The sequence below is a fragment of the Teleopsis dalmanni genome, chromosome 1 (genome assembly GCF_002237135.1).
Source record: "Teleopsis dalmanni isolate 2A chromosome 1, ASM223713v2, whole genome shotgun sequence".
NCBI classification, from domain to species: Eukaryota; Metazoa; Arthropoda; class Insecta; order Diptera; family Diopsidae; genus Teleopsis; species Teleopsis dalmanni.
The window spans coordinates 49,096,228-49,108,663 of record NC_051846.1 but is presented as its reverse complement, the minus strand read 5'-3'; the positions used below and the strand labels follow the sequence as shown (position 1 = coordinate 49,108,663).

General features: G+C 28.2%; 1 protein-coding gene and 1 long non-coding RNA gene across 3 annotated transcripts in view; one reads left to right on the top strand and one right to left on the bottom strand.

Annotated features, from left to right (window-relative positions):
• The window catches only part of LOC119680839, a 24,190-nt gene extending 12,947 nt beyond the window's left edge, over window positions 1–11,243 (top strand). The window contains exons 3-6 of the mRNA XM_038093841.1: window positions 7,769–7,956; window positions 8,277–8,380; window positions 10,734–10,940; window positions 11,104–11,243. Coding sequence (XP_037949769.1) covers window positions 7,769–7,956; window positions 8,277–8,380; window positions 10,734–10,940; window positions 11,104–11,243 — 639 coding nt within the window. The remainder of the gene's footprint in view (window positions 1–7,768; window positions 7,957–8,276; window positions 8,381–10,733; window positions 10,941–11,103) is intronic.
• LOC119669675 lies at window positions 4,871–5,553 on the bottom strand. 2 transcript variants are annotated; one of them, XR_005251628.1, is made up of 3 exons: window positions 5,532–5,553; window positions 5,049–5,438; window positions 4,871–4,966 (listed from the first exon to the last, which is right to left on the bottom strand). It is a non-coding gene; the product is annotated as an uncharacterized LOC119669675 (long non-coding RNA). The 2 variants fall into 2 exon arrangements; XR_005251627.1 differs by lacking the exon at window positions 5,532–5,553 and adding an exon at window positions 5,497–5,526.
• Window positions 11,244–12,436: the final 1,193 nt, after the last annotated feature.

Genomic DNA, 12,436 nt, shown 5'->3' with positions numbered 1-12,436 from the left:
CCCATTAATACAACCTTTGATAAAAGCTGGAACAGTTCAAAGTTAACGACACATGATAGGCAAAAATGTATAACCCGCTAACTATTTATTTATAACTAAAATAAATTCTAACGCCAACTTTTATAGAACCTTCACCTCTTCATAAGATGCAGAAGATTCTTACTATACATTTTGCTCTCCCTTGCGGATAAGACGTTAGAATATTCCCGTGGTAGGGCATACCTGTCGTAAAAGTCGACTAAAATCCTGGTACTATGCCGACACTGTTCAAGAGTGTACATGATAGTCAGTGGCAGGGTACTCGCAACACTCGATCGGTGATGTAAATCTGGTACTACGGAGATTAGGTGCCCGCAGCTTCAGCTGTCCTGGCCAAGTGAGGTTGGCAGTGTCGTAGTGGTTGTCGTTAATACCCAAACTTTCACAAGAAAAATGATTGGTATTCATTTATCATCATCATCATAAAGATCAGCAGAGGAATTGGTACACCACGCTCCTTAACAAAGAGGAAGTTTTGTCAAAAATACATAAATTCTTTGGTACCGGCGGAAATTCATTAGAATTTTCAATAGGGTGTTTATGATCTCATTATATTCATACATGCGTTTGTAGAGCACCGTGGTCTTAAGGCTAAATGACAGATACCCACGCTAAACAGCACTGTTATTGCACATTTTGTTGGAAATCACTCTCTTTTCCTCTATCCAATTCTGCACATATCTAATATCATTGTTGATATCATTGTTTATAGGTACAATTTTAGCACGCTGATTCTAAAATTGTTAATGGTCAAAAAATTAATCAAATATAGTACATAATTTAAATAAAAAAAAATATAAATCAAAATTGAAATTCAAGTAAATGCAATGAGTAGAAACAATTGTTATTGCCCATTATGGTCAATATTCAGTAAATATCCAATATTTCTAAAATATGCACCAACCTATATATGTAGTAGTATTATATCTGTATCTGCTCCTATTTGAGAGATATGCGCAACGCCAAATAATTTAGAACGGCAAACTTGGTTCAGACCTAAAGATAAAAGTAATTCCTACTTCAAATTTTGTTAGATTCCTTTAAAATTTTGTTAGATATAGAGATATTGACTTCGTTTTTATGTTAATACAATTCAGATAACTAACTTTTAAAAATTCAACTCAACTCTAATGTAGTCATTTGAAATTAAACAGATTTTATTGGAATGACAAGATTGAATCTGGATTCCAACTTTATCCGTTTTCGTGTTTTAATCCATAGAAGACTGTTTAATGTCAGCATACTACTATTCCATTGTTTTAGGAATTAAGTTGTTGAGTTGATGAAAATAAACTTCTTTCTTTCTTTCTTGATATTTAAAAAGCAAGCTTATCCTCGGTAAATTACAAATTTTATAGATATTTGTTTCCTTTCATATAGAAGAAGATGTTAGAAAGTAAGAATATATTTTTCATTACTTCTATAATATTAAATATTAGAATATATATAAATACCACAATCAATAGAAGCTGCCAAACTGTGAAGTTAAGATAGCTCCTTAATAAAAATTGTATATGAAACAGATCAGTTATGCGTTATAATATGTATATATATATACTTTACTATATTTGAGTGTTCTAACTGGACTATAAGGTACATACTCATAACAATCTCTGAAAATATCATATATATTTAGACATATATATTAATATTGATTATTATAGATATACAGATATTAACAGATATATTGATATATTAATATTTTCACTTTTGAGTTGTGGGATTAATATTTTGTAATTTATTTTTATGATAGCAGAGATAACCATATATATTATATTAGGTATATTGAATTTTGTAAGTAAAAGTAAAGAAAATTTTTCTGTCATATATGTTATATATCTTATAAAAATTATATTTACAAAAACGATTATATAGATTATTTTATCATCTATGAATAATGTGAATTGTCATTATATTAAGGTATTTTTTTAAACAAAATTTAAATATTGTACAATGTTAGATTTTTGCCATTTATTAAAAAATATACTAAAATTTCCAATGACGAACAAAAAAATAAACAAATCGTAATAAAATTATGACTTTCTTTTTATGAAATAAAAATATTTATATAGCTTCGAAGTTTTAAATCTACTGTTAAAAACTAAATAGTACTCCGGAAACTTAAGATCAATGTTGCTCTATTTAAACGTTTATACTGATTTCGTCCATTTCTAACATCAAAGCAAATCTTCACTTTAATCCAATCAGTCCTAAGTTTAAAAGTACTATTGACGAGTCTTCTTATATTTACACATTTATACTGATTTTGAGTATTTCTAACGTTAAACCAAATCTTTATTTTCTTCCACCTCTCCCAAACTACAAAACATTCCTTAAAATATTTAAAGGAATTATCGTAAATTATTTAAAAGTTAACATATTTTTAATTTTGTGAAACAATTTTATGTTTATTTATTTTTCGCATATCAAATCCCACACTAAGTCATATATAATGACTAAAATAAATATTTTACAGTACAAATACACCTGTATTTGAAAAATGTATTTATATTTATTTTGTTATATATAATAACATACACGGGATACAAACCTATATACGTTTTTAAACGGAGCTCCACATAACAACTCATATCCTGTGAGCTTGTTTATTTCTATTGCATTTGAAGTGTATGAAATATCAACAAAATTTTTCATTTCGTTTTTCCATTTGTTCCATGCCTCAGGCACTTAATCACCTGCCATACAAAATATACAGAGTAATAACAGCAACAACAACAACAGGAACTAAATTGCTGTTAGCAATTTTCAGTATTGTTTACTTAAAGGTATTAAACTTTTTTCCACATGCTTAGTTTTAAATTGCAGTCGTCATTGACAAGGACAACCTCACAGAATTTTAGTAATTTTTCACGTGTGAAAAACATTTCACAAATTTCGAATTTAATTTATGTATTATTAAGAAATATTTGCCAAAGTAAAATACATAATAAATTAAAAACATTATATAAATAAATTCCATATAATACATACATAGAATAGTTAGTTACTTGAGACTTCCTTAAGACTATATAAAAAGTTATACAATTTTTGTATCGAAAATTTTATATGATAATAATAATAATAACAATAATATAATAATAAGAGATGTGACTCCTCGGGGACTGCCACCTTGACGTAGTGAGAAAGCTCAGTAGTTACGTAGAATCTTCGAGCGATCACGGCGGTAGCATGCTGCTGGTAGGGGCTCCCTTGCCGGTAAAGTCGAATGAGGAGTAATGAAGATAAGCGCAGTCCACAATATAGCGTCGGTACTCTTAATGAGCGGCTGCAAAAGAAGTATGTTCTTCAGGTAAGGAGCAGCCTATTTGTAAGTGACCTGTTACTACGTGCAAAGCTTACGCGACTGACATTGGGCTTGTACCCCATCGTCAGAGTTTTGCTCCCTTCTTTAACTATTTTCTAGAAATATAAATTATGTAATAAAATATGAGTCTAAACCCGATGGAATTACAATCTTCAAGTGGTACCCGTAGTTTTACGGCGAATCCACCTGCTTCGGCAGCACGCACAACGGATTTGGAGGTGTAAAACTCACGTTTAAACAGAATCTTTTCGTTAGGTATAACTAGTATGACCAGTTGAGGTTGGATTCGTAGTGGCTGAGTGGCTGATGGTTAATACCCAAACTTACACGGGAAAAATGTTCAGTTTTGATTCACATTCGGCGTAGAGTTCCTTATTCACCACCGGGTGCTTCAGCCCAAATTGTAGCAGAAGTTTAAAATGAGCCTCGCATTTTACCAAGATGTAAGATATGACTTACACAAATTTCTTCATTGGTACCGGCGGAAGTACTAAGGTAATTACAATAGGGCGTTTATCGGCGCATTATCTTCATACATGTGTTTCGAACACCGTGGTGTTAAGCGTTTACGGTAGGTAATCACGTTAAAAATTCTGGACTTCTGTAACCACCAGGCCCAATGTTGTAAACACAATGGAATGAAGAAGATAAGAGATGTGAACAAAAAGTGATAAAAAACTATTTAGTCTTCCATATGTTGGCTTTCTCACAACCAAAGTTTATTGTTAATGATACTATTCAATATTATATTAATCTTAACTGGGTTTTAATATTGCACAAAATACAATATATATTCGATAAGTGTTAGAATTAAACTGTTTAATTTGATTATTGATATCGAACAATGCACTTGAATTAATAATCTTAATTCTGGAATTGTGAAACTAATTGTAAAAATTGAATAAAATTTAAAAATTATTTAAAACTTAAAAAATTATTTTATAAAACTATGTAAAATTTTAAATTATGTTTAGGACGATTTAAGTAATAAATAATAAAAAATTATAATAAATATGGTGCGATTTCGAAAAGTAATGCAGTACTCAAAGCAATGTTGCATGGTCAGCCAAATTTTAATAAATTAACTAAAATTTTTGTTGTTCTCTTTTCATTCCTATTTGAATATCAGAATTTGTTTTTTATATTTCATCACTCATAACTAAAACGTTAATCCCATATAAAAATTAAGCACATCGTAATATACTACAAATAAAACGCGCTTAATATTAGTTTTACAGTTATATCAAGGCTAGCATGCTAGCTTTTTTTATATTACTCGCGCTTCCATCTGAATATCTAACTTTTCCAATATGTGGCACCGCCATAAATAAAATATATTGCGCACAATTTGAAAACTCTTGTTATATATTAATCACATCCTTATTCATTAAGGCGATACTTATACCATAGCTATTATTTTAAAATATTTATTCAAGACAATTTACATAAATAACATTTTTGTTAAATTTTTGTTATAAGATTTATTATTATTATTATTACATTAAATTTTGTTTATCACCAAAAAATCCTTTCAACAAATACGTTGATCGTGGGTCCTTACTTTTTCCTTAATTCATTACTTAAACAGAACATTTGCCTCTACTATAACAATCCAAAAATATTTATTTAATAAAAGCATAATATTTAATATGTAAAATAATATCAGTTAAGGCAAAATATTTACCAAAAAACTATTCCCGTTCCTTAAGCAACATATATAGGTCTTCACCAGCAGTCACGCCACTGAATATATTCGAATCTCCTTTTAAGCTAAGAAAAAGTCTTCCAAATTCAGCACTTAAAATTGTTGTAGAATTCTCAGGTGTGTGAACAACATGAATGGTACCACATTTAACAGAATCATAATCACATTCATATGAACCGCATACATTTATAGTTTTGGCTAATGTAAACCAAAACGTCTCTCCTAAGTGCACATAATGCTTCATGCAAGAGGCGACATTAAAAGTCATGGATATTCCTAATCGATTTGATTCACATGTAACACAAAAGGTATCTGGTGTTATTTCTTCAATTTCTTTTACTTGGAAAAAATCTTTAAACAACATTTTGACTACAATAGAAAACATGATTAATAACACATATGTTACATTCAAATAATATCAAATTACATATTTAAAGCAATAAGTTACAAATATTTGTTTACCCAATAAAAACCGAAACACAACCCGAAATATACATATTGAATATTATTCAATCTGTCATACAGATTATAGTTCGATTATAAAAATAAGTATGACATACTACGATAACTTTGAAACCAGAATATAGCAAGAATATTTCAAGCTATGGTGAACTATTCTCCAACCAAAGAATTGATTTACAAAATTGTATTATAAGTGAATATAAGCTCAGTCTTATAATCCAGTCTGAAAAGGCTCTGAAATTGCTTGCCTCACATAAAGAAACAATAACGTACCATTATTATTCTACATTAATTTAACTTCTCGATTCTATTTTAGGTTAACTTCACCTTCCATTTATCGAATTTTCTTTTCCTCATTCTTATTAAAACAAATATCACCTACAAGATCAAATATAAACTAGAATGTTAATTATTTTATAACAACAATCACGAAGCGGAGTTCAATGTTCTTTTATCACGTTCAGTTTTTTATACTCAGAAAGTGTGTCCAAAAATGCTACAGCTTTACATATAGTTGCTTTTCAACATGATCGAATTAACCCATTTTATAGATAAGATTACAAAAAATAACGTACCAGGTCTCATAAATGTAGATAACATATTACCTTATCAAGAATATCAAAAAGTATATTTACATATTTTTCTACTACTTCGATAGACTTTGGTAAATACTGATCTACCTGCCTACTATATGTCACCAACAAAGTAGGCAGTTCGAGCATAGGGATGCCTAACCGAATGACATTAATTTACAAGATCCGACTCTGGTCTTAGTTCCGATAATAGCGATGGTGACTATTATATGTAAAAAACAATATGTAAAAAACAGTATTAGTACTTCAAATTATATCGAAAAACGCAAAGAATATGCATAACTTTTTTCTCATCTTCGAGGCATAATCTGCATTCCAAATTAGCAGATAATTGAAGTTTATATAGGTGATATTTCAGACCATAATGAGCCGTAATGAAACCCGTTGGCAGCCTTAAATTACCTTTTGAGAATTTAAAAATGTTTTTGTAAGAGTATGGTCACAAACAATCCTCGCTCTCCTTCATTAGGGCATTGAGGGCATGTAAAGCAATTTTTGATGTGGTTTTGACTTGCTCATTACGCAAAAACCCCCTGTGACCGGGAACCCAATAAAGACTTACCTTATTCAGAACTGCAAGTACCTGTAAGAGCTAATAAATTTGTTTACTTGATTGTAAATAATTTATTTTAAAACATTGCTCTGTTTAAATGTATCGATATAATCTAATATTGAAAAAACTAAACTCTAAAAGTAAAACTATATGGTCTAGCACCTCCGTCATAAATTTTCATAATTAAAAAAAAACATTGCTATAAATTTAATGCTAAATTTCACTTAAATATTTTCAATTAAAGTTCACTTGCAAAGCTTTTTTAAAAGTATTTTTATGTTTTTATTAAGAAGCGAGTTAATCTACAAACTAATATCTTAAAAAGTAATTAAAAAATGTTTAGTTTATTTTGTTTCATTAATTTTTCCTACAATTTTATGAGAAATATCGAGTGCACTGATTGAAAATGTGTCTACAAGTTTGATAAGCCAAGTTTCCCTGGGTCGGCTAACAACGCTCTCTACTGAATGCTGGCAGGATAATGGATTATTTATAATAGATTTTATGTTTGAAAAAGTTAGATTTTTTTTCATTTAAGTTAACTTTTTACAATGTAAAAGTTATTCCATTGAAAATAGCTTCGATAGAAGTAATCAATATATGCAAAGTAATTTCCTTACTGCTAGTTTTGCGCACACTTATCTACCTGACTATATTTGCGAGTATACGAATATATGTCAGTGTATCTGTCAACTTCAACGTAAATGTTATGGACTAGTGTTACAGACTGTCAGATATCGCAGTTGGTTTGATAGGCGAGCGAAATGAAATGCAACTTTAACTACTAAACTTATCGTTGTACAATGTTCCATGTATACCTACTGTGGAAAATAAAAAAAATAACTTCTCAAACTTTCCACCAACAACACTTGGCAATTACTTTTTGTTATCTGCATTTACATTCAATTTTATTTTCATATACAATACTATATTTCTGTGGACCAAACTGAGCCAATACTGAAAAATACTGCTGACAGCAGATACTTCCCAATTACTTTGTGTGCAGATAATTTTTTTCTTTTAGTTTCCAACAATAATATCCGTAAATATAAAATAAAGTTTTGTGATATATGCTCTTACGTGTATTGTAGGTAACTTTGGACAGTTTCACCATTGGACGTTTTACATCATATCTGCACGATGGCTGCCCGGATGGATACATGCAAATTGCTGAGTCGGCTCGTACGCCCATTGGCGGTATGTGGTGTGGCACCTCATGGGGACCAGTTTTATTTTACAGTGAAACGCGATCACTGATTTTCACAATTAAATTAAACAAGTAAGTTGTTTTTTAGTCCACCTGAATGCTACACTACATTCATGGCAATCATGTAAAAGCAAGAACAGTTGTTTTTAACTGTATTGTGGGTTTAAGTATAAGATACAAATGAAAAAAAGGTTTATACAGTTTTGTTAAAACAACTTCAACTTTTCCATAGCCATGAGAAATATAGTATTTTCAAAGTTTATACGAGTTTGACCCATATTAAGTAGTTGAAGCCAACTGAAATACTTCTAAATAATTATATTTATATCATATTTGCCTGACGTCCTTTTTTTGCTAAGAAAATTTAATATTTTACTCTCTCATTGCAACAGGTTAGCAAGGGATCAAAGCGGTTACAATTTCGATTTTCGCATCAGATATAAGGTTTTATCTCGTGACAGTTCGGTTACTCGTTACGGTGGCATCAAACTCGAAGGTAAGTGCTATCTAAAATTAAAATGAAAAAATAAAATAGACATTAAGAGAAAATAAAAAACTTATTTTTACTTCATTCTTACATAATTTTATTACTCATTTAACATTTAAGAAAGTTTTCCTTTTCTGTTGAACAATATTAAAGAAGAAGAAAAAAGTATTAAAAAAAAAATAAAAAACATATTTAAGATTTTGTTATAATGATAATAAAGTAAAAGTAAATAACTATTTTCAAAATAATTAAAATCAAAAAGTTATAATTTAATTAATTATTAAATTATTTAAATAGTAATAATTTAATCTTTGAAAAAATTAAGGTACTGTTATAATAATAAAATAAAAAATACGTTTTTTCGAAATAATCAAAATCAGAAAATCATCATTAATAAGAAATAAACTTTAAAATCTATTAATGTGTAATAGAGTATTTTTTTTAAAAGATAGATTTTTAATGAGAAATTGAAAATAATCAAAAACTTAACCCTTTTTGGATTGATAACGTGTTTCGGAAGACGATAAGTTCATATAAGATTCATCTAAAATAAAACATTTCATTCAATTGATGCTTAACCAATTATAGACATTGGTTATGCACCAATTGTGGTAATTAGTTTTGTATAAACATATTTTTAATTATTAAATGAAGTAACTATAGTACCAGACTTAAAACTAACAGATTTTAAAAATCAAGTAGTAGTTTTTTGCACAGTGGTATCCTCTAGCAGTAGAAATCAGTATTAACCTGTAATCAATGGCAAATATAAATGCTTCACAGTATAGTTACAAGCTAGGGAAACCATTTCGAAAGGCAGATAAGTGTAACCAATACACGATATACATACCAATATATATAGCGGGGTATAATATAAATACATGATATTATGTCGAAGAGAAGTTCGATTCGGTTACCATAATCGAGTCGTATATATACTATATTCGATTTAGTATATTCGATTGTATAATCATGTATAATTATATTCAAGACAAGAGCTTTGAATTTAAAGCTGAAGTTACTTTTAATCATAGTAAGTAAAAATATCAACTAAAGTTTTTGTAGCATACCCAAGACAGATCTCAACAATTTTATAAAATACCAAACAACAAACACAACCTGAATGCTATGTTATATCCTATTAGCAATCATAAAAGACTGCAATCCTAAAGCAATCCTCTGTCTAATTCTAAAGAAGTATACATATTGGTATCAATAAGCATCGTTTAGATCATAAAATTATATAATTATTTTGGTAACTGATATTCTTTAGATATACACTTAAAAAAAGAAAATACACTTAAAAAAACTATATAATATTTCTAATAAAACTTAATACCTGATATCTGAGTTATACCTGATATTAAAATATATCGAAATTAATAAAAATTATATATAATAATCTTTATAGATGTAAATTTGCTAATAAGTTGTTAAAATAATCCAAGGCAAAATTTAATTTGTGAAAGTACAAATTTGTATTAATAACAAATAAGATTTAAAACTAATAATTTAATTTATTATTTAATATATATACTATATTTATATATTAAATTATGTTTGCATCTATTAAAAATTACTTTGGTCTAGTGTAGAACTGAATACTAGATGAGCAGTAGATATCGGCTCTTCAAATTTATTATAAAGAAATAATTTTGAAAATAATATTAAAATTATTTGTTTAAATATAATACAGTTCTATATTATAAATAACGACTAATTGATGATTGACTGTATTTATTGTTATGTTAATATAGTAATTAACAGAACTTGCGAATTAACAGAATTCGGAACACTTACTATTCCTACTATTTTCAGCTACTTTCATAACAGTTTCGTGGTGTTGCCACATTTTAATGCTAAATAATTACCACATTAGATGACACGTAAAATATATAATATATATAATAAGAAAAAGTACTCTTTCATAGTACTATATAAACTATTTGCAAGTAACTGATTGACCCGCGTCTATGACAAATCATTAAGAAAATACTCGAAAGTTATTTACAACTAAATTTTGCTATGTTTCCATTCACTTTGTAGTGTTTAATTAAATAAATATATAAAAAAAAATTAGAAACATGGAAAACATTTTTTACTCTTGAATAGCCACAAAAAATATAATAAATCAAAATATATAAACAAAAAGATAAAGTCAAGATAAAACAAAACTGAAAACTCAACCCTTTAAAACTTAAAATCCAACCCAATAAACCGTCTGAAAGGACGATTAAAATGCAATGATGATTAAATTTTATTGCTTCATTTTGTGGGGATGAAGAAATTTTGTGATGCTTCCATTTGCATTTGTTGAAGGATTGAAATTATTTTTATAGAATTTTTTATTTCTTCATTTTAGAATTGAATCAATGGTACAACCGCAGCAATTACCTTAATCAAAATGCAATTGAGGATTTTACGAATTCAAGTGGTGCACATTCCGATCGTTACGGGCAGGACTTCAGTTTGTTTAGTCAATATGCCAATAATAAAACTTTTGTAAATTCCTTACAAAAACTTGTGGCAAAGGATGAAAATAATTACACAGAACCACGTTATTATTTGGGTAAGTCATTTAATTATCTCATCTTTTCGTAATTATATTTGAACACTTTTAAAACTAATATAATTATGTTATTAATGAATTCATTTTATTTATGTTAAAGTGATTTTATGTATAAGATATATATCTTGAATTAACTAACACAAATAATTATATTTTTTTTTAGGTGACTTGATACCAGGCACGTATTGTTCACGAATTTTTAGTGACTGTGACAAAAAATCTTGCCGTTTGCAGTCTCCCAATTATCCTGGTATCTATCCAAGGAATCTAACATGTTACTTTGCAGTCAGACAGGTATTGTAGTTTTTAAAAAAGCAAAAGTATTTATTTAATTGAAGTGTTAAAATATATGAAGCAGTCATAAAAATAGGCTCCATTTATAAAAACATGCAATAGAAAAACTAGACAAGAATATGTAATTTATACATAACTATACATCCCCTTCAATTAGTAAAAAATACCAAAAATTCTTATTTTTTATTTTGTTTAAGAAATAGGTAGCACTAATGAAGTTTTTTTGTTCCATTAACCCACTTTTCTTTAAGAAACATTTACTTCGTATGCGCAATCATGGTTATCCCGACTATTTTTTTTCTACAGGATGATTTTAAGAGATCTCATAGAAATCCACCAATTGAGAATAAATAGCGAAGTCGTGGAAAGGAGATCTAATACTGAAATGTTTATATATTTATTTGAAGAAAGTTTTTTGAAAGACCAAAATACATATCGCTGAAAATAAGAACTAAATACTAATCCTTTAAAAGTTCGATTTTTTAAATTTAATCCGTTATTATCAAAAGAAAAATGGGTACAAGCAGTGTCAAATTACTCTAAAACTATTTTAAAATCCAAAAAAGGAAAGAGGACTTCAATTTAAACTTCATTTAAAGTTATTAAATAATTTATATTAAATTTATTGCATATATACTTTCAATTAAGCACATAAAGCACTTTATAGAAATCTATAAAAAATATTAGAAATATCATATTAAATTAATTTAACAGAATTCTTGACAATAACAAAAGAAAAACATACACAATAATATAATCAATATTAAACTTTACGAAATCAAAATTCTACTTGGTGTTATCGTATTAGGTTAATTAGACGTTCCTTGCCAACAACAAAATTCCTCTTTAGTTATGTACTTATTCCTACCACCTTTTTTTGTTGCCATATATGGGTCATTCTTTTACAAATCAAACCCTTTCCGACCTCATCACCTCTGATTTGACTGAAGTTTTTTGTACGGGCTCCCTTTATAAAATAAGAAGAACCATATCTCAGAAAAACATTTACGAATTTTTTTCCTTGGAGATATGAACCAATGGACTTTTGAAAATTGGTATTGTAGACATATTTTTAAAAGCCCATATCTCAGGCTCCGCAAAACACATCAAAAGCACATGCGTACTAAATTTTCAATAAATGAATTTTCAAAGAATCTGCTACATAAAGTTTTATATATTATTTTTGATTTCGATTTGTAATA